The sequence below is a fragment of the Puntigrus tetrazona genome, chromosome 6 (assembly GCF_018831695.1).
Source record: "Puntigrus tetrazona isolate hp1 chromosome 6, ASM1883169v1, whole genome shotgun sequence".
In the NCBI taxonomy this organism is placed as follows: domain Eukaryota; kingdom Metazoa; phylum Chordata; class Actinopteri; order Cypriniformes; family Cyprinidae; genus Puntigrus; species Puntigrus tetrazona.
In genome coordinates this window covers 1,618,283-1,640,479 of record NC_056704.1, presented here as the reverse complement: position 1 = coordinate 1,640,479, position 22,197 = coordinate 1,618,283, and the positions used below count along the sequence as shown (strand labels likewise).

At 38.1% G+C, this 22,197-nt stretch overlaps 4 protein-coding genes across 8 annotated transcripts; all 4 read right to left on the bottom strand.

Moving 5' to 3' along the window:
- Positions 1-403: 403 nt before the first annotated feature.
- Positions 404-6,598, bottom strand: ssb (small RNA binding exonuclease protection factor La). 3 transcript variants are annotated; one of them, XM_043242983.1, is made up of 12 exons: positions 6,464-6,598; positions 5,953-6,027; positions 5,766-5,869; positions 4,963-5,137; positions 4,681-4,788; positions 3,815-3,918; positions 3,622-3,693; positions 3,505-3,547; positions 3,288-3,425; positions 2,214-2,406; positions 2,020-2,136; positions 404-1,369 (listed from the first exon to the last, which is right to left on the bottom strand). In XM_043242983.1, exons 2-12 carry the CDS (start codon positions 6,007-6,009, stop codon positions 1,275-1,277), a joined length of 1,206 nt encoding a protein of 401 aa, XP_043098918.1. In that variant the 5' UTR covers positions 6,010-6,027; positions 6,464-6,598; the 3' UTR covers positions 404-1,274. The 3 variants fall into 3 exon arrangements, with proteins under 3 accessions (XP_043098918.1, XP_043098920.1, XP_043098919.1); XM_043242985.1 differs by having other exon boundaries at positions 5,953-6,011; positions 6,464-6,555; XM_043242984.1 differs by having other exon boundaries at positions 6,460-6,541.
- Positions 6,599-7,138: 540 nt separating this feature from the next.
- phospho2 (phosphatase, orphan 2) lies at positions 7,139-9,743 on the bottom strand. 2 transcript variants are annotated; one of them, XM_043242986.1, is made up of 2 exons: positions 9,108-9,743; positions 7,139-8,990 (listed from the first exon to the last, which is right to left on the bottom strand). In XM_043242986.1, exon 2 carries the CDS (start codon positions 8,982-8,984, stop codon positions 8,259-8,261), a length of 726 nt encoding a protein of 241 aa, XP_043098921.1. In that variant the 5' UTR covers positions 8,985-8,990; positions 9,108-9,743; the 3' UTR covers positions 7,139-8,258. The 2 variants fall into 2 exon arrangements, with proteins under 2 accessions (XP_043098921.1, XP_043098922.1); XM_043242987.1 differs by having other exon boundaries at positions 7,139-8,985.
- Positions 9,744-9,895: 152 nt separating this feature from the next.
- On the bottom strand, positions 9,896-15,578 carry ppig (peptidylprolyl isomerase G (cyclophilin G)). Of its 2 annotated transcripts, XM_043242980.1 has the most exons (13): positions 15,460-15,578; positions 14,759-14,823; positions 14,593-14,667; positions 14,370-14,477; positions 14,244-14,288; positions 13,719-13,806; positions 13,416-13,445; positions 13,181-13,320; positions 12,418-12,589; positions 12,035-12,238; positions 11,827-11,908; positions 11,423-11,574; positions 9,896-11,295 (listed from the first exon to the last, which is right to left on the bottom strand). In XM_043242980.1, exons 2-13 carry the CDS (start codon positions 14,817-14,819, stop codon positions 10,347-10,349), a joined length of 2,106 nt encoding a protein of 701 aa, XP_043098915.1. In that variant the 5' UTR covers positions 14,820-14,823; positions 15,460-15,578; the 3' UTR covers positions 9,896-10,346. The 2 variants fall into 2 exon arrangements, with proteins under 2 accessions (XP_043098915.1, XP_043098916.1); XM_043242981.1 differs by lacking the exons at positions 14,593-14,667; positions 14,759-14,823; positions 15,460-15,578 and having other exon boundaries at positions 13,416-13,491; positions 14,370-14,466.
- Positions 15,579-17,167: 1,589 nt separating this feature from the next.
- klhl41b (kelch-like family member 41b) lies at positions 17,168-21,540 on the bottom strand. Its single transcript, XM_043242982.1, has 6 exons — positions 20,320-21,540; positions 19,216-19,373; positions 19,020-19,127; positions 18,315-18,500; positions 17,769-17,915; positions 17,168-17,667 (listed from the first exon to the last, which is right to left on the bottom strand). Exons 1-6 carry the CDS (start codon positions 21,433-21,435, stop codon positions 17,556-17,558), a joined length of 1,827 nt encoding a protein of 608 aa, XP_043098917.1. The 5' UTR covers positions 21,436-21,540; the 3' UTR covers positions 17,168-17,555.
- Between the last annotated feature and the right edge of the window lie 657 nt (positions 21,541-22,197).

The window sequence follows — 22,197 nt, the reverse complement described above, 5'->3', positions numbered from 1 at the left end:
TTTGGGTAAACAATTTCTTTAAAAGGCAGAAAATTACAAAACTTTTATATTTAGTGTGTAGACAATACAAACCTTTTGAGTTAAAAATATTTTAGAATTTTTTAATGAGCATCCCGGCTAAACATTTACTACTTTTAAGTTCTTTAGCAAGTCTTGGGTGTAATCTTTAAAATGATTCACTGTCTTTTTTTACAAAGTTAGTGGCTTTCATAATTTGTTTTTTTTTTTTTATTATAACAGAAACATTAATCCCAATATTTACGTCTGTAGATTTGCAAGGCCTGTTCAAATGCAGGAATATTTACATATAAGCAACACTCAAAAGCTCGAAAGAGCCACAAGTCTCAAAATGAATGTACGATGCCACGATTACCGCATTAAAAATGACAACACCGCATAGGTATTAATATTTAGATTTTCAAAACTTTATTGGATTTCTCAATTGGTGTAATATTCATCTCAAGGGATGACAGACAGTAAAAAACATAAAAAAAAAAAAATAACGAGTGCTCGTTGAAGCCCTGAAGGGGTAAATATGAAGCATGGCGTCTAAAACAGCACTTTAGATTAAGAGACACGTTTCTGCTGCTGTGATAAGGAAAACACTATTTAAAAGAAAATTCAGTCAAATCTAAATCGTCTTAATGAAAACTCTCCAGATCTACATGCCTCTGCAGCCACTTAAAGCAACTTTACAGCAACGTATAAAAAGAAACAAGGATAACACACACCTATCGTCTTCCGTCACATCCGTCCCAAGTGACAAAAGCAGTGGAATAATCTAGCAGGTTAATGGGAAAAAAAATAGCTTGACCAATGCTTATTACTAAAAATGACACCGACACCATCCAAACCTTCATAAGTTCACTCACAGGCCCCAAACGGTTGTATGATAACACAGTACTGCTGTCAGAACCGATAATCAGCCTTTTGCTCGCGCTCAAAACACAGTCGTGTAGATTCTGCAGATCGTCGGCAATTAAAGACGTCGATGGTTACACGAGCGCTTCCAGCGAACTGCTTGAGCTGAATAGATTTTAAAAAACGATGTTTATAGAGCCCGAGGATGAGATCTTAAATCATACTAGCAATCGTAAGTGTGTGTGTCGGCAAATAAATAACTTCCAGGCACCCAGTATGTTTGTTCAAAAGGAAAAAATGTGACGTTAAGGTTTTATGCAGCTTTTGACACAAGTAGTACTCGGAGAACGCATTTTTTCCGGGTTTCTCAATTTTCGGGGGAAATCTACTTTACAAAAATAAGGCCACGGTTCTTAAGAGCCGTTTTCACTTTTTGCCTGTTTGGAAGCCGGCTCTTCATTATTTCGACCGTTAGACTCCAGAGGTCTCTTCTTTGGAGTGTCTTGTTCTGTTGGAAGGACAAAATACATTTCTGGTTTCATACCACTAATGCCAAAAAATTCAAAGCAAACTTTGTTTACTCAGGCATCTTAAAATACTACATAGGTGATAAAACTAATGAAAAACCTGACAAGGCTAACATTTTTTATTAAAAGTGCACGTAAACAGTCTTATGTCACAGACATAGTAAAGGTATATTTGCATACTTTGCTGCAATTACCATTTTAAAATAAAAAGACAGTGTATTTATGCTTCAAAATGTTTTAAATGATAAGTATCAGCTGTCGTGGGTTGAATAAATAAATAAAATACAAATATATTTTTAAACAAAATCACTGTACCCATTATATTTGAAATGTTTTACATTTATATTTTTTAATTAATAATACATTTTTTAAAATTGTAAATAAAACACTTTCAAGCACCAGTTCTCACTATTAACTAGTTTGCATAGCACTAGCATATTGTTTATTGGTACCAATAAAAAACATATTAATGTCTTATTCTGCATGACCGTATTAAATTGTTTTCTCTCGTACCAACGCTCAACAGCTAACTTGGTTCATAAAACTAAAGTGTGACAAAATTTGCTTGCAATTTCAGAGTGAAAATAGCTTTTATGCAATTTCTTTCAATGCATGCGGATTTCCCTTTTACCTTCATCTCCCTCTTCATCGCTATCAAACTTGGTCCTCTTTCCCTTGAACTGGGTCTGATCTCTTCCCCCTCGGTCTCTGCGTCCTCCTCTGCCTCTTCCACGACCCCTGTAACCTCCTGCAGTCACGGGATGCAGAGTAGCGTGAGAGCAATGTGTGAAACTGTGAGGCGCTGCAGCTTCACCTCTGAATTACCTCTGCCTCCTTTACGTTTGTTCAAGGACTCCTGCTGATCCTCGATGATTTTCTTCAGCGTCTCCATTTCTACATCGCCCTCAAGTACCTCCCAACGAACGACCTGCTCTTTAACCTTAGGATCTTCTCCTCCTTTGGCCTCTCGGACCTTCTGCAGGGCCTCCTGGGCATTTGAGTGGAACAGGATGGTGCCCTGAGGAGGATGGCGTCAACATTATTGAAGGATTTTTTCTTTCTTTTTGTTGTTTTGAAGACATTATTAACTCGTATTGCAAATAAAGACTGTCATTTTTTTAAAGCAGACATTCATAGTGTTTCAATTATGTGTTTCAATGGATGCTATATTCAAAGAAACAAAAATAATAATGTGTTATGGTTTCCATTAAACTTAAGGAGCACAACGTATAAAATTAAATAAAATAAAGAAATGTTTGAGCAGTAAACGCACATCTTTCTGTAGGATCATGTGACACTGTAAAATTCAGCTTTAAATCACAGGCAATACAAACAGAAAACTATTATTTAAAATTGTAATAACATTTTACAATATTACCGTTTTCACTGTTTAATAACTAAAATAATATACTTTCAAACAAACTGAAACTCACATGTTAAATAAAAAAAAATAATAATAATAATAATAATAATAATAATAATTATTATTATTATTTAACATCCTTAGTTGTACATTTTTTAAATTTGCCGCTATCCTAGATTATGCCCTTTTTACTCATTTAAAACACTCATAATATGCTTCCTTATTCTTTTTATACATTTTAATATGCATAGGTCAGAATAAGCAAGAATTTTCACATAAATATTTTGTTACACCGTAACGTTATTGACAACGAATCATTATTAAAACCAAATTTTGACATGTTATGCTCCAAAAACAGCTGGAACCTTAAAAGCAGCCACTTTACTTACATTTAATGTGCTCTTTATGGGCATAAAACTACTTTTGCGAGGCTGACTTCTTGACGTCGTTGACCCGTACATCAAAAACATTTAAAATTGATTGTACGAACGGATGTTAAACTGACAAAAAAAAAGTTAGCGAAACATGTTGTTCACCTCTTTAGCTCCTCTGGTGAAATCAATCCACTTGATCTGAGCATGACTGGAGAAGACGGTGTGGAAATCCTCTCTGGATGTGTTTCCCAGTTCCCCGGAGAACTTCAGCAGGCAGCCTCGCTGATCATTCAGGGATTTCTGGGTTAACAGAAGAGCTGTAGAGATTAGTAACAGAAAAGAAATCTCAAATGTGACTCGTTTCCGCATAAAAACTCACCATCTCTTCTTCTTCAGCTTGTTTCTGCTTGTCCTCCTTTTCACTGAAATGCACATTTACATTATAACTTTCATCTCATCACGCTTCTTTTTGTTGTAAACAAGTGTTGCGCGTTACCTTTTTGCTTTAGCTTTAGCTTCCACGCGATTCTGCTTTCTCTCTGCGAGCTTTTTAGAAAAGTAGTCCTCTCTGCGGACAGAGGTCAAAGGGCAACAACTCTCACAACAGAATACTCAAAACCATCCGGGTACTAAGAAAACAACACGCGACGCTCGGACACGAATGAACAGCGAACCGCAGAAGCGCCTACTTCATCATGACGATCATCTCGTTCCCTTTGTACTCTTTGACATCAGTGCGCTCCACAAAAGCCTTGGCAGCTTCTTCAGACTCTAAAACCACAAAGATCGACCCCTGCGGACAGCGTCGCAAACACAAAAGCTTCTAATTGCTCACAGTAAAATACAATTACAATGCTAAATACAGTGTAAGTACTGTAATCTTATCTGTCCTAGTGTTGAAAAAGATTTTAAGCAAAGAAACAAAAACATGTTTTCATTTACTCAAATGTAGCTTAAATTGTGCCGTCAAAATAAATGAACCACATTCCAAAATAAGTTTGTGTACATTATGTGTATATTATGCATCTATGAAGACACACAGTATATATATATATATAAATAAAAATAAAAAAATTATATATATATATATCAAAAATTATAAATACACACGTGTATATATATATATGTATACATAAATATACACAGTACATGCATTTTGTGAACAGAAAATTTTTTGAGATGTGATTAATTGATCAGTTGCCTTGGCAACTAACTGAAATAAAATAAAGTACACCGAAAAAACTAGCAAGTAAACAGCAACACAATGAACTAAATGAGAAATCTCAACTGAAATTTAAGTATTTTCTTGTCAAATGTATTTTAAATGTTTTATTGACTATTTCTGTACTGAAACTACTAAAATAAAAAATAAGTTAAATAGAAATTTAAAAGATCAAATAAAACTGAATCGAAAAGAAAATAATTGATTAAAACATTAAAAATACCAATAAATACTATAAGAGTATATAAATAATAGCACTGGTCTGACCACTGAAGGCATAAAAACAAATCCTTCCTGAGAGATTAGTCAGACGGCTTCCTTTGTGTCACTTACTTTAAAAGTCTTCTGGGCTCCTTTCCTCAAGTAGATGTTCTCAACTGTGCCTTTATCTGCAAACCACTCTTGAATTTGGTCCAGCGTGGTTTCAAGAGGAAAACCTTTCTGTCGTGTTCAAACATTAATCATCAGTCGACCAACAGAAACATTGCTCGACAAAAACAACAGCATATCCAGTAATCCATAAAGACGACCGGCTCAAACCTTATTATACGATGTTTATTTTAGAGCAAAGGTAACACAAAGAGGAACTCGATGTCATTGTTCCCATTCGCTCACCATGTAGATGGATTTGTGTTTCAGCGCGTCCCTGTACTCCTCATTGTTCTCTGGAAGAGGTTTGCTCGGATCTCGTCTTATTTTGGTTTCGTCCTCGCTGATCTCCAGCAGACCCGCTTTAGATTTTTGCAGAGACTCAACGATAACAGCTGGATCTGATGTGAGAGTCTTTAGTCTGCGAGGACGGACACAAAATGAGAAACACACACACACACACCAAAAACCCAGAGCCATTGGGTTTACAAGCTTTAAGTTATAATTAAAAAGAAATATTTGTAGCAGTAGCAGCTCTGTTTTTATGTAAGTTCATTGTGACTACAGGATAAAAAATTAATTATTCAGGGTTTCTGCAGGGTTCGTTAAAGTTCATTTAAGACTTTTTGAGATGTGAGTGTAAAAAAAAAAAAAAAAAAAATTATAATTATATATATATATATATATATATATATATATATATATATATATATATATATATATATATATATATATATATATATATATATAAAACTGACATAAAACTGACCTAAACTGACATTACTTTCTTTAGTTTTTGTATAAAGCACTTAATTTTGCCATCTCTAAAATACATCTGTAACTAAATTAATCTTGATTTAAGGATGTTTTATGTATTTTTAATGTAGAACGAGAACAAAAAATACTGAGGAAAATATAATTTTCCTGCAGTGCATTTAACATTTAATGCCCATACTTCATGAAATGATGACTTTCCCCTAACACACGTTAAAACCCCTGAAACCCTGTTTCTAATTTCCAAAAACATGATGCGTTTCTCTTGTATTTACCTGTTAAATTTCAGCATGGTCTCCAGAGGGACCCAGCCATCATCTATCTGCAGCTGCTCCTTCAGAAACTTGTCTCGAGGAAGATTGTGGTCACCAAAATAGTACTGAACGAACACAGATACATCACATTGGTGTCATTCATTCATTCGTGTGGAAATAAACCTACTTATGACACCAGTAATCTCACCTCGATCTGCTCTGACACCTTCTTCTCCAGAGGAGACATTTCCTGATTGTCTGCCATCTCTGCAAATACTATTTTCTATTACACAAAAGTGCAAAATGTTTGAAAGGTTTTACACCGCTTCTGTTATGCATTTTCTATAAAGGTGACATCACACGCCTGTGTTACCAGCGTAACGATTTAAGTAAAATACAGGTGAACTTCAGACAAGCGTGTGATTCTCAAACCACGTGTGAGTTCAGCAGAACTCCTGCGCGCGGCTTCTGTTTTATATTGAGAGCTGAATGTTGAAGCGAATCCGTCCCGCGTTAAATAAGATTAAAATAGCCCGTCTGTGTGTTATTAATTCGGTCAGTGGGTGTTATAAATATTTATAAACCGTGTGATCAGGCGCGCCACATGTCACAGAATGACACTGAACAAACATCGAGCGTCCAACCTGTCATTTTCTCGCGACAGTGTAAACAGCAGAAAAACAATCGACGTTGCAAAAAAAAAGAGAAGGCATACTCACTTTTCTTGAGCTCTAATCTGTCCGGTCTCGATCAAGCGCCACACTAAACGCTATCCGAACGTGAATCAAGGTATGGCGTCGCGTTGTTATGATGTCACGCTGAGCGACCGGGTGAAGAATCATGGGAAATTGAGTACAACACAGAATCCGCTCATTTCCTTAACGGATTTATTATTATTATTATTATTATTATTATTATTATTATTATTATTATTATTATTATTATTATTATTATCGTATAAAAATCAAGCAACACTTTCTTAATAACTTTATTTTCAATTATTTTCATTTATTTTTTCAATTAATTTCATTATTTCATTACTTTGAAATGCATTATCATGCCCCTGTGCACCATTTTGCTAAGACAGACAATTTATTAAGTGTACTTTAGGCGTTTGTGTCATTTCAGTTAGAGAATACTGTTACACTGAATATTATTTTTTAAACCGTAACAAAACCAAGAAGCCAGCTGGAAAAGAAAACACATCATACAACCAGTGGTTTAGGTTTTTGCAGCCAGGTCCTGTTCCTTAATTATCATCATCATTAATATCATTGTCCATAAAGTGCTGCACTCGGTCTGTGCTTCATTAAATTGTGACTCGTACCTATGCTTCCTTTAACCACCATTCAGATGCAAGCGTTTATTCAAAGAAACAACAGGCAAGCCATAACTTAGGCTGGGTAATTTATTAATTTATAATCAGACACTAAACAGTGCATGGCCTGTGTCTTAAGTACAAAGGACACAGGATTTATTGTAAATAATAACAGGAACAACGTCTCAGTGGAGAATATGGCAATGCTCAGGTCATAGTGTACAGACTTTCCGACATGCAAACATTCTGTTTATTTATAAGTCAATACTAGAGTCCCTGTTCTTTATTAATTTCCGCTTTGAATACAACACTCCGAATCAAGAATCAGGCTGCGTTTAAGATACACATCTAAATTTCAAGCTCATTCAGGAACAAACATTCACAACACTGTTTATCTAAAGTCAAGAGAGACACGTCTGACCCCAAACTTCTGTTATCAGGACTCAGCATGAGTTACTATGACTGTGCTGGCTTTTGAAAGATTACTGAAACATACACTGGGGTCCAAAAGTCTGACACCACATATAAAATTAAAAACTAATAATATAACCCTAAATTGTGGTCTCAGACTTTTGGGGTTCACTAATATATATATATATATATATATATATATATATATATATATATATATATATATATATATATATATATATATATATATATATATATATATATATATATAGCAATTATTGTACTAGCATGCAGATTAGGGTTTAATAATAATAATAATAATAATAAAAACAATGATGATGATAATAACTTCTTACAACATGGCATAGTATTTATAGATATTTTCATCATGCAGATTTTAGAATAAATATTAAATGTTAAAACATTTACATTTGTTCATTTAAATGTTCTGCAGCTACCTCCGTGGATTAAATATTAAGCACCTCAAACTGTTAAATCATTTGCTATATAGTGAGCTTATGCTATGAGTTAAATCTAAAATAGATTTAAAATTATCGTCGATATGCAAAACTATTAAAATTACATTTTAGAATGTGCACTGAAACCAAAACATAAACTTCATCCCGACGGATATTAAACCCTGCTCAAATTAGTTTATGAAGTAGATTAAAGGGGGAATGGGCTATAATAGGACGCACATGATGCATTTAGTGCAGAATAAACGTGTGATATTCTATTAGTTCAGTGAGTCTGTAGTTTGTCACAATATTGCCTATAATACTATATTACTCAATCAGAGCTCTTAACTCCCTGAGGATTTCATTGCCACTAGTCCAGGGCATGATTTTCGCAGGCAGTGCTTCTGAACCCTCGGAAATGGCTTTGCACAACATCTTCTCTAGGGTGAATCCTTTCCTAGGCATCGCAATATCCCCTTCTTTCAATTCCAGCACGGGGCAAAAGTCATTTCCTCCATCTCCTACATAGCAAATCCTCTCATAACGCACGCCAGCCTTAGCCTGCTTCTCTCTGAAATCCCGCAGCACCCTCCTCTTGCACAGGTTCACGGGACACTGCTGACAGTCATGCGCGTGAAAGCATCGCAAGCTCACGTAGCCGCGCGCGTCGATGCTGGCGGGGTTGGTGAAGACGTCATCTATAGCGGACTTGAACCCCGACGCACGTAAAACCCAGTCTATGAAGACGCTGTTGGAATCGGAGATGATGATGCAGTCGATGTCCTTCTTATTCTCGGATATGAAGGTCAGGAGCTCGGGCATGCCGTCGGTGAACGGGATGCTCTCCATGACCTCGCGCATGTGTTCCGGCTGGACAGACTGCTCTCCGATGTAGGTCAAGACTCGACCCATATACTCGGTCCAGAGGCCTTTCTGGTAGGACTTCTTCAGCCAGTCCGGCAACGTCTGCTCGGGAGTGGAGCGGATCACCCATGTGTCGCTGTTGTCATCCACTATGGTGTGATCAAAGTCGAATACCACTAAGGTCTTCATTCTGCGCTGGAAACGACACAACAACACAGTTATTTTCATAACGAGCTACAAAAAAGGCGTTCGACATTCAACGTAGCTAGTCTAGTAACGAGGCGCATCTTAGCAAATCAAATATATACTGACCTGAAGCGGCAGCCAATGTGAATTTTTCGATTTCGTTAGCGATTCTGAGACCGACACTTGCCTTGCCTTTAACAAAAAGCATGATTAGTCACCGCCCAGCAAGCGACGCTCCGCCTTTGATTGGCTGCCGCTCACGTCACTCAAACGCCTTGCGACCGATTGGTCAGCAGCGTCGAACGTGGGTCGCTCTTGCTTTCTGTTTCATTCAAAAAAGTTAATCGATGCATTCTGAATGAAAACGAAATAGTATTGCAATGCAGTGCAAGTGAATATTTTAGAATAGTTGAGACATAAAGCTTTAAAATAACGCACACTGAATAGCTTGAAATAATAATTAATAATAATAAAGCTTGAATAATAATTAATAAAAGCATGCATCACGTGGTGCCTTAGCGGCTTAATCTTTATTTATACATTCGCTTTGTATTACGCTTTCCGAAATATTTTTTATGTATGGAAATTGTTTAATATGCGCTAATTTTGAATACACTTCCAGAAAATTAATCTGAACATTAGATACAGCTAGGTTTGTTGACATATCAAAGGTTTGCACACGGATAGAAATCTCTATCACTCCATCTATATGGACTGTAAACAGTAAGATTATGAGGGTAACAAACAATGAATAATAAAAATATATAATATTAACATGCAATAGGACTAAAGTTAGTTACATAAAATTAGATATAAAGCAAATTAATTTCAGATTTTCCAGTAAACAAGACTAAATCTCTAAATATATTCTGCCTCCCTAGTTAGGAGACTTCAATAAACAGGACCACTGAAAGTGAAGTTCATAGGTTCAGTATCAATTTTTATTTGTCAAATTTAACGGAGCCTAACATCGTGATCTCTTTACAAACATAAAGCCCTTACAAAACTCCAATGTACGCAAACATGTCCCCGACAAACCCCTTTTAAAAAACACAGCTCAGATCGGACAGAAAAACAATTAAGCAACCATTATCGCTAAACCATTTATGCCAGGATACGGGCAAGAAAGAGAAAACAAAATGTCAGATAAAAGCAGGACGAATATAACCGATTCAAACGAAACAAATTAGAACAAGGCGATCCGTATCAGTCATTACACAAAAAAAAATAAAATATTCCAGACGTTCAGGAGTGGGGCATGTCTGATTCACACCGTGACTAAAATGTCTCTTTGTATCCATCGTTTTACAGCAAGTCATTGATGGGTGTAATGAAAACAAAAAAATAGAGCGTACATGCAGTCTCTCAGTCGCTGTCACTGGAAGACGAGTCCTTTTTCTTTTTCATTGGACTTTTAGATTTGTCCTTCGCTCTCTCTTTAGATTTCGGACTCTCGCTCCTCTTTCTTTTCTTCTGTTTATCAGCGTCGCTCTCTGAATCGCTGCTCCCGCTGTCGCTCTTCTCCTTCCTCTTCCTGCCGCTCTGTCGATCATCCCTCTCTCTGCTTCTCTGTCTCTGGGAGGAGCGTTCTTTGGAGCTCCGGTCTCGTCCTCTGCTCTCTTTGCTCTTCGACTCTTCTGCACTCCTCCTCTTGTTTCTGTCTTCCGCGTCTCTCCCGTGGTCCCGTCTGTCTCGCTCTCTGCTTCTCGACCGGCGAGATGATCTTCTGTCCCGGCTGCTGCTGTGACGTCGGTCTCGGCCTCTGTCGCGTGATTGGCCACGCTTATCTCGGCCCCTGGACCGGGACCTCCGGGACCCATCACGGCCCTTTTCTCTGCTTCTAGAGCGCTCACGTCGCTGCTCTCCGTTCTTCTTCTTTTCCACCTCCTTTGACTTTTCTTTCTCATTTCCTTCAGAAGGTTGTTTGCTCTCTTTGCTTCTGTCTTTTTGCTCGCCCTCCTTGTCATGCTCCTTGTCCTCTTTCTCTTTCTTGTCCTTGCTGCTTGAGCGTGCCCGTTTGTCATCCGCTTTACTGTGCTTTTCCTTCTCTCTCTTTTTTTCTTTGCTCTTGCTCCGGCTGCGGGCTTTCTTTTTTTCCGAATCAGCATTGGTTTTTTTCCGTGCGTCTCTGTCTCTGCTTTTGGAGCGATGTTTGTCCCTCTTCCTGTCTCTTCCTCTGGAGGGACTGCGTGATTTGTCCCGCTTTGCATCTCTCTTTTCTCGTTCAGAGTTCTTTTTTGCTTCTTCTTGCCCTGAAGCTTTGTTCTCATTGGCCGGCTCAGTGGCTTCGGTCTTTTCTTCTGACATATCTCCTCTGGAAAAAATTTATTATTTCAAGTTATATAATATAAATACATTTTGAGTGCAAGTAATGTTTTGGAATATATATGAAGTACATTTATTGCACGAATCCCAGATGAATAGCTAAAAACTGTGCATACTTGTCCCCTTTTATCCATCGTTCCTGGGTGATGGCTGTGTTGGCTTTAGCTTTCTGTGTCCTTTGCATTTCCTGCCTCCAGTGTGGAGGTGTCTCACTGCGACGGAAACGATCCCATGACCGCGAGCGAGATCTGGATGGTGTCCGGTAGCGCTGCAGAAAAAACATTCATACATAAAAATGAGCTTTAATTTTGTTCCCTAAAATCAAAACATATGTTGAGAAATGTTTCTAGAAAATAGAAAAAAAAGAAAATAAAAAAGGAAAATATTTGACAATATTAGTTTTAACTGCAATTTTGCAGCTGTGCTAATCATAGGACACGTCTTCCAGGAATCTTAAAGAGCCCAAACGTTTTGAGTGTATTCATATTTTACTTTCAAAGCAAATCATATTTAATCTCACCCTCGGTCCTCTTCCTTTAATTCTGCGCCCTGACCTGGTCATCACCAGTCTTGTGCGGTTTGGCCTCGAGTTCGCCATGGGTCTGGAACATAATTTAAAAGTTACAAACTGGAGAAGAAAATATTAAAATCAAGTATTTCTATCCATGTCTGTATAAAAAAAAATGATCCTCCTGTAGTGAATGAAGTATCAACATATCACATTCTACCTGTCCCTTTCCCTCTCTCTCTCCCTGTCTCTTTCTCTTTGCCTGTCTTTCCCAGAGTCCTCCTTTTGCTTTTCTTTCTCCTGCTCCTCTTCTTTGGCCTTCTGGGGGCTTCGTCTCATTAGAAAGCGGTTTTCTGGAATGGGCGGGACTTCCTCTGGGCGGATGGTTGACACGGGTTGGGGATCAACCACTTCCTCATCAGACCTACAGAAAAAGACATGTTAAAATTCTCCAACTATTCTGAACACTGCAGCAAGAATGAACATGGATTTGTACAAATTTTTTTATAAAAATTGCATTTTCAGATATTGTTTTTTTTCAAGCACTTTATATTTAGCGGTTGTAGGGAGAAAGACTAATAAACGTGTAAAGGGCAACTGCACCCTTTCTTGTCTTTCTTCTTGTGTTTCTGTTCTTTCTTTTTCTTGTGTTCCTTCTTATGTTTCTTCCGTCGTTTCTTCTCCTTCTCTGATTCCTCCGACTCTGAAGAGCTGTCTGAGGAAGAGTCATCTTCACTCTCGCTGGATGACTGATGCTTCTTCTTTTCTTTCTTTGCTGGACGACAGAAGTTGAAGCAATAATTTAACACACAATAATCACAATTTGACTGGAAAAAGTAAAACAGTAAAAAGTAAACCAAGATCTTTTGAGAGTCTATTTTTGTACTGTCAATCAGAACTTTAATAAAAAGTTTACAGGAACATTCTACATGAATGTATTAAAAAGGAACACTCCACTTTTTTGGAATTAAATTCTCATTCTCTAACCCTCTCAGAGTTAAAACTCTCTTTCTGGAAAACCTTATCATTATTCGCCATTCTTAGTACACAAAATATATTTACACAGAAGAGTCAAGTTTTAAACAGGAAAAACATTGAAGCTTTGGTCATTTCTGAAAGTGATGCTACTGGTCTAATCAGATTCAATGATCTATGCTAAGCTAAAAGTGCTATCACATTATCAGACGATTAGACATGCTTTTAAAAAAAAAAAAAACGTAATCATTAAAACAAAGAATTATGACAGGAAACACAAACAGAATGAGAAAATTCATTAATTTGTTTTATAAAAAATAGCCCACTTAGGCCTGAAGTACATTTATACACAACTATACAAAAATATAACGAAGAAAATATGCAGTATCACCTTTAGATTTTGGGACAAGTTCCCCACAGTTGAGCACTTTGACCTCAGCGTAGGGCCGGCTGTTGGTATCGGTCTTCTGGCTCTCAATCATCCGGATCACCTCCTGGCCGGAGATCACCTGACCAAACACCACATGAATTCTGTGGGGGAAAAAACAAAACCTGTTAAAACACTGCATAAGAGGAGTTAAAAAAAAAGTTGGTAGTTGGTACATGACATTGTGCTGCACGCTTACCCGTCCAAGTGAGGAGTTGGTTTTGTAGTTCTATGGTCAGGGACACAAAACAGTGAGGCAGAATGTAAATATAAATCTAACGAACACAAAAACAGTGATTAATGCACACCATAAATCGATCTGAGACATGATCATTTGCAGTTCATATCTAGTTCAAGACCAAACCAATGCACTGAGGGCATACATCTATTCTACATCAAGGCTGCAAAAAAACAAACAAACAAAAAAAACTGCAGTCGTTGATCATCCTCCTTTTTCAAAGTGGGCGGTACCATCCATTAGAAGCATGTATGCTGGACTCACATAAAGAACTGCGAGCCATTGGTGTCTTTCCCTCTGTTTGCCATCGACAGCAGAAACTCCTTGGTGTGCTTCATTGAGAAGCTCTCATCTACACAAAGAAAACGTCAGAATAGTCTCTTATTGATAACTAAAACTCATGCCCGGAGACACCTAAAATAGAATGTAATGATTTTTTTATATAGCTATGACTTGTATTTATTTTAATGCAATGTGTATAAATAATACTAAAATAACAGTGATTGTTCCTTGAAGTCTTTTTTTCATTCTCTGAAGCATCACCATTTTCTCTTCAACGATTATGAATCGACTTTATGCATTTTCACAGCAGAATTAAATGGTGGGAAAAATGTAGATTGAGAATAGTTTGGAATCGGATGGTGAAGTGCCTGAAGGTTCCCACCCCTAATAAGCATTTTAATTTATGAACCTGAAAAATGAGACTCTAGGACCTTTAATCTTACCAAAATTGCAATATTTAATCCATTTGCACATGCTTATGAAATGGGGGGAAAAAAAGACACTGACCTTCAAAGAAACCTCCATAGATAGATTCACCGCCTCTACCATTTCCTGTTAAGGCAAACATTTCTGTCAAATATCAACACACGTATGATATACATGATAAATGCCCCCCCTTAAAAACAGCAGTACCTTCACTGAAGTCTCCTCCTTGTATCATAAAGTCCTTTACTATCCTGTGGAACAGACTTCCTTTGTAGTGCAAAGGTTTCTGGGTAGTCTTACCGATTCCTTTCTCACCTGGAAAAAAAAAACAAAGCAATGATAAACGAGTTAGTAAGTCTCGCTGTAAAAGCATCTGCTTTTTTACTGTATTAATCATTTCTCTTTATATATAAATGCGATATTTAAATACCAGTGCACAGGCAGCGGAAGTTTTCACATGTCTTGGGACACGCATCAGAGAAAAGCTCCATGACCACTCGGCCCGCTGCAGGAAAACCATCAGGAGAACAGTATTATACAGGGAAGCACATCCCTTATCTTCAGGTACTGAAAGGCAGCTGTGCATTGACTCTCACCTGGCACATTACTGATGCCAATGTCAAAGAAGCAGCGAGGACGCTGCGCTTTCACCCCCATCGCTCTGCAGGCACAAAACACAGCGTTACAGATCAACATCCCACCAAAACCCGTTCCTCTAGTGGTACGGCATTATTAAAGGCTCTTTTGGTTGCGTTGTGAATGGACATGTTTTTTTACATACTGTGAAAAGTTAACCACAGAGAGTATTAGTGTCGCATATTGCGTACGTCGCAAGCCCTCTTTATTGTTATTTGCTTGCCTACTAATTAAGAGTCAGTTTCACGATCATATTAGCGCCATGAATATTTCTCATTAATCAGTTCTGCTTGTTTTTGTAACCTTTACGATTACAAATATTTTTAGAATTAAATATTAAAGCGTTTAAATATGTATTTTTCGTGCAGCTGCGTGTATCTCATGTCTTGTTAAAACACACGTGAAATCATCACCAACAGCGCACTCTGTGTATCCCAATTATGTATATAATTAGCTTTAGAAAACGGGATTATTAGTCAGATTTGCTCATACCCGCACTAAAAACTCAACGTTTTGCCATTTAATGATTGAATGACTAGCATGCTAACGTGCTACATGTGTCCATTACTAAGTATGAGTACTGAGATTTCCATTTCGTTCTTTTCTTTGTGCAAATCATACTGAAAGGTCTTTTACGTCTTTGATAGCATGTATAACTTACGTGGTTGATCCAAATTAAACGAATGCTACCAAAATGAAGAGCACATTAACAACATTAACTGTCGTTCTGGTGTCCTCAGCGCGCAGGTCTCTGAAGATGGCGCCGTGACAATCAGCGGTGCATTCTGGGTAAAAACATAAACCGCCGAACTGTAGACTACGGAAGCTTAAAGCGGACAAAAAATATATGGGATTTGGCGTTTCGTTTCGCTTGAGTGCATTTTTAAATGTAAAGACATTTATTTTAATTTACAATTATTTTAAACGTAATCTTGTGTGATTTTGTTGACGTTTGTTTGCTGTCATTGTTTTTTCCTCAGCAAAATAGACGTTAATTTATCACCACCTACAGGCGGTGACTTGATTTAAAAATGTCACCAATATGCTCACCACTCATACTAGCATGGAAAAGTAATATTTAGAGGAGTTTAGAAACACAAAAAGCTACTGTTACTAAACTTAAATATATTTTACAAATCCAATAATTGGTGTTTTTATTTTTAGCGTTCAGGTGCCTATCAGGTCATGACGATTTTTAATTGGGCAAGCCTGATCAGTATCCATGGTAACGTTTTGTTTGTGTTTTTTGTAAACCTGACTCATTTATAGATATAACTCATACATGTATATTGTTTCATCAACATCTTGAGATTATTGATCTGATAGCTGAGTTAATGTACGTTTAGAGCAGTTTTATTTTATGTGGTGAAATCTCAAAGCGTCAACATGCCTTGTGTTCATTATAAGTTTCGAAGCACTATTGTGCAGTTTCTGTATAAACAACCACAATTTCTTTAAAAACCTCAGTTTTTGCGTATGAAGTGTCGTAATGAAGACAATAAGTGCTGAATATCAAAACACACTGACACAAAAGCAGCTTCTTCCAGGAGGTTTGAGTGTCTTGGTGCTAAACATTAAAACGTGTGAATGCCTGTGAAACAGACTGAGAATCTGGCCGAGGCAAATGCATCAGAGGAGGACAAACTCAAAGCTGTGATGTTCCAGTCCAGTCTGTGCTATTATTCCAGCAGGTGAGTGTTCAGACACAGACAGACAATGAATCTGTGATATATGAGAGATGCTCACGACCTGACATTCATCAGTGATGCGATGAAGCTGGTCGGACTGCTTCCACCAAACTACATCTGCTTCTGCTGTAGGATTCCTGGACTTCACATTAAAACCTGCCTGAGTAACATGGTAACCGGGCTTTTAGAGATCACAGCTGCTCTTTTCACGTTAGTCTGTCAGAGTCTGAAAGTCACTCGTGAATTCACAGGACATGAGTTGTGCTCCTCATAAACGCATACGGAGATGTGCAGGGATTCCTCCTAGTTTTCTGGTGGAGGTGGATGACCCTGACAGAGAGGGAGTCATGATGGTCCTGCATTGGCGAAACCTTGCTCTCAAAGAAACACCAGCAGCAAAAAATAAATATAAAACTGACTACTATAAAATCAACTATACTACATACTTATATTATATATGTAGTATAGTTGACTATAATATATACTTTATATTTGCAAGAAATAAATCAAGAAATAGGGTTAAATAGTGATATATTAAGTAAAGAAGCGTTATCATTGGAATACATGGATATACTGTGATAGGTAAACTTGAAATAACAACAATAATAACAATAATAATAACATGTTTCAGTTAAAATAATGAAACTAGGCAGTCACTAAATACACATGCACACAAGTTGATATGGTTCAAAAAATTTTATTTTACAAAAAATGCACATACACAAAGTAACCTAGTATTTTTGAAGTAGAGAACTATTTATTTTTATTACAGTATAATAACAATACGGAAATGCACCTGTTCTTGCTTACATGGTTCTGTTGTAGCATCAAACGAGAAATGGCTCATGTTCACACACATACACACACATTTCACATTAACTTTGTTTGTCTAAGATGTAAGAAAAACAGTTTAGGGAACCCAAAAGCTTTTTTGCACTTTTATGAAAAGGGTTTAGCTCCTATTGGCTTCTTATTTTAGACTGGATATAACTGACCGCAGACAGCTGTGTGCTGAGGTCAAAGGTCACATGACCACAGGTGGTCACATTTTTAAAAAAAACGGCTTGATTTAAAGTTTGGGCATCCTGGCAGCATTCAGACGCATACCAACGCAGGAGGACCCGGAAGCGTACCGCATCTCTCTCAGCATGCCGCTCCAAGTCTTTTTGTCTTCTTCATACCTTTGAAAGAAAGCAGGTCAGCGGATGAATTGACATCCAGTTCTATGCTGGATTTATTGCAGGGAAACAGGGAAGCTGGACACAGAATCGAAATGACTTACTGCCACACATCAGTGATCTCGGAGGGTCCGACGTTTTTGTCCTCCAGTTCTACAATAGCAAAGCCGCCGATGGCAAAGAGGTTTCCTCCGCTGCTCACCAGATTCACAGAGCTACGCTCCTGAGGGAACTCTGTGAATGTGTCCCACCTGAGAGCAAATCAGATTAATGTAATACAATATTTTAATATTTACACACAAAAGCAGTGAAGATATGACAGAAAAGATGGATAAGCAGGAAGACAACATCTGTAATGGTAAATCACTACACAATAATCATATAATATAATATTTGTTTTACAAGCAAACCTCTAAATTGCATAGCATATATTTTTTTATTTGTCAGTTGTTATTGTTTGCTAAAATTAAAACTATTTAACTAAGTTAATGTAGTAAAATTACTAAAAATAAAAGCGAAATTAAAAACCTAAAACCTAAAAATGTTTTTAGAAAAACAAATGCAAACTAAATTGAAGTATTTAAAAGTTATAAGCTATAAAGATGTCAGTTAAAAATGTTAATAAATACAAGACTGAAGGACGATCATACTTGTTTGTTCCAAAATCGTAGGTTTCGGATAAAGCTGTGAGTCCGTCTTCATTCACTCCCCCAGTTACGATGATCTTTCCCTTATGAACCACGGCACCAAACATCGCTCTTGCCGTCTTCATAGCAGCCAGTTCTCTCCATTCTGACTGCTTGTGGTTGTAAACGAACATTTTATTGAGCGCTTTGCTTTGAGAGAGAAAAGAGAGAAGTACATTCTTGGTGTTATTGTGAAAAATCCATTGGTTGACGTTGTTTTAAATAAAAATGTTGCTTTGTAATCTTCGGTAAGTAGTAACTTAAGTAGTGACTTCTGTTCTTCATATATAGGTGCATAAACAATGTATAATTTCATACTTTTCACGTATTCATTTCAGTAAAAACAAATGTAAACCATTCATTTCAAACATGCAGAGCCGTAGGTGCAACCTTTACTTTTTACCAGCTCTTCTGTTTAGTAACAGTAGTAACAGCTGCTCAATGGGAATAAATGCTTTTTTTGGACAGAAGAGGACGTTCCATCAAGCTGTTTTATCAGAAAATATAGATGCATAATTGGTTCCTCTTAATAAGAGCCCTTTAAGTGTCACATTGTACAGAGGATTTTTGAGAAACTTTGATTGATCACAGACAGCTGCAAACTACAGCATGTGTTCCCGAGCACCTCTGATCTCGGCTGCACACACACACACACACACGTTCACTTACTTGTCATCTGTCTTTCCTCCGATGCAGTACACCAGGTTGTTATGTGAGACAACCGCATGGCCATGAATACGCAGAGGAAGTTTCTTGGTCTCGTGCCATTTCATCTTTCTGCAATGACACGAAATGCTATTGAAGCCACGGATCTGAATGAATGGCAGAATCAGCAGTTGGACAGACAAAGCTCTTGAATTCATACTCAGTGTCATAACACATGACGGAGTCGAGGGACTCGTTGGTCTGCAGGTCTTTTCCAGCGATGGCAAACAGCAGGTTTTCACTTTCGCCCAGGTTGAACAGGCACCGAGGACTGGGCATAGGAGGCATTGCCCTCCAATCAGCAGCAATGCTGTCCAGCTGGATAGGATAGAATTGTTTTAAAATGACAAATAAGTTTCCATAATACCTTTTAATATGGTTTAAGATATAATTGTAATAATTATGTAATAATTATCATAATAATAAACAAATGTATTAAGATTTTCGTTTATATACATATTTATAAAATTGTAGATTAATATTGTTTATATTGTCGCAAAATGTTACTACATTATCCAACTCTTTTACATCTGCATACACACACACACACACTTAAAGTAAGGTACTTTTTTTTATTTACATGTAAAAAAATCTTGAAAGTTATTTATTTAAATGTAGCTAAAATAAACAGCTTGCAACCTATTACCTTAAAAAAAAGAAATTGTAAATTCAATGAATACTTTTTTCAGCGTACAAACAGTATTCTTGCATTGAGGAATATATAGCTACTAATGCTGAAGTGCTTACGTTGTTGCAACTATTGGCTCTAATCTGCTAAATTCATACATTACTAATTATAACATCTTGATTTTCTGTTTTGAATCCATGTTTTTTGTAAAAAGCACCATACAATTGACATCGACTTGATATATATATAGTCAGTTGATATCTGTTTATAATAGATTCTTGTTCATTTGTACAATATGAAGTATTTAAAATCTGTTAGGTAGAATATAAAATGCACCTAAATCCTAAAAAAGTACTGATCGTTGTTAGTTCATTATCCAGTGTTAACAAATTACATTGTAAAAGCAGTTCAACTCAGAGACCTTAAATATATATAAATGATTTAAGAAAAAAAAAAGCATATACTAGAGTTAAATTAGTTCAAAGACCCATAAAGATAGATTTCCATGCTGTCTAGCTAGTGGACCAGCATGATCCTTTTGGTAAAGACCATAGAGATCCCTCCTAGTAAAGCTAATTTAGGAAACCTAGTGTGATTACTATCACACCAGCACCTAGTTATAAAGTTATTTTGTACCTGGTAGAAGTAGCACTGCAGGGGAGACTCTTTGCTCTCTTCATCGACAAACAGTCCACCGATGATGAAGAGCTGGTTCTTCTTGGTGCAGAGACTCACGTGGTTCTTTGGCACCTGCTCCGCCATGGCGGCCAGAAAACACTCATTCTCGGCCACGTCGTAGGCCACGGCGGCCGTGTCGTTGATCATGACGATCAGGTCTCGTCCGTACATCCCCAGTCTGCGGCTATCGTTCAAGTAACCCGGCAGCATCTCCTGCTCCTCCTCCGCTCCGGCCTCTCCGTTCACCTCGCCTTCCTTCTTCTCTTTGGGTTTCGTCTCGGGGAGTTTTCCTCCGAAGGCGTCTTTGACGACTTGCAGCTTCTTCAGGAGTTCCGGGTCTGCCCTGATGATGTCATCGCTCTCCACTTTCTCCCGGAAGTACTTCTCGGGAAGGAGCCGGAAGCGGATGCACTCGAAGGCTTCGCCCAGACTCTTGGCGCGGTTGGCCTTGTCGCTGCGCACCCACTTCATCAACGACTCAAACACGACCTCCTCCTTCTCCACGTTAAGCGTGTCTCCACCAATCAGAGCCAAGAGCTCGTGGGGGGCCAGCTGAAGGAACTCTTCCTCGGACGCCACGGTTTCGAATCGGTCAGCGATGAAATCACGCGCCGCTATGGCTAGCCTGGGAACGCCGAGGACCAGGCCGAGCCTGAAGACGGCGAGACAGTTAAACAGAGACAGCTTCTTCTGGAGATAGTTCACACATACTGTAAACACTGAGGGAATCTGGAATCGGTTCGCCACTGCAAAGATCTCCTGAACATTGTCATCCGTCAAATCGATCTCGGCGGAATACAGATACTGGATGATCATATCCATGATATTAGGATCCACGTCGTCCAGAACCACTTCCTTGCCGCTTTCCTTCTCCTTGCCGTCTTCAGAGAAGAAGAGCTCTCTGAAGTAAGGACTACAGGCGGCCATGATCAAGCGGTGGCAAGGAAAGCAGCGGTCGCCGATTTTCAAAGTGCAATCCACAAACTTGTTCTCGTTCAGAAGTTCCTTCAGTCCATCCTGAAGCAATGTGCTCTGGAACAGCCGTAGCTCCTCCTTTATGGCTTTAGGATCCATGCTGTTGGGTTTCAAGATGGGAATTGGCAAGCGAGAGAAGAAAAAGAGGAGAAGGTGGCTGCAGATCTGCTCGCCACACCGGCCGGGCTGGAAAAGGACAGAGCGCTGAAAAGATTCCCAGAGTGAAGGGGCTGTTATTTAATCCTGCCCTTCTAAATATAACCCTCCTGCTCTTGTCCACCCCCACTGCCTCTGTCATCCCTCAATCCTAGTTGTGAAGAAAGGGCTCTCAATGTGATTGCCAGCCTAGACGGCAGCTGTCACGACAAGACGGGACACATTAAGTTCTGAGGAGACTTAGGAGTCTGCGAGATTTACCGATCCTAGTCTATTCTTCTATACTTTGTCTGCAAGTTTTTATGCAAGTGTCTTTGAGTTCTCCACGTAAATGAAAGGTTCACTAGCAGTGTTTGGAGACAGCTGCGACTACAACAGGTGATGAGCCATTTTCAGCCGCCTCGAGCACTCTGTGCCTTGAGTCAAACTTTATTATTCATGCGTCAGATCCTGGGAGGAGACAAAACTCTTAGTGTAGCTGGTTGTGTCTCTCAAAAAATAGCAGCCATTTCACCAAATAATGGTTAAAGGGAGTAAATGAGGTAAATCTTACTTCTCTAAGGTACGAAACGCACCTTTTAGGGGTAGATAAGGTGCAAAGTTGACCTTTTAAGACTACTACACCAGCCAACAAAATTTTTTTTAGGTTAGGCAGTATATTTGGGGTCATTATAAATACAATTCAAAATAATAATAATATCTTTA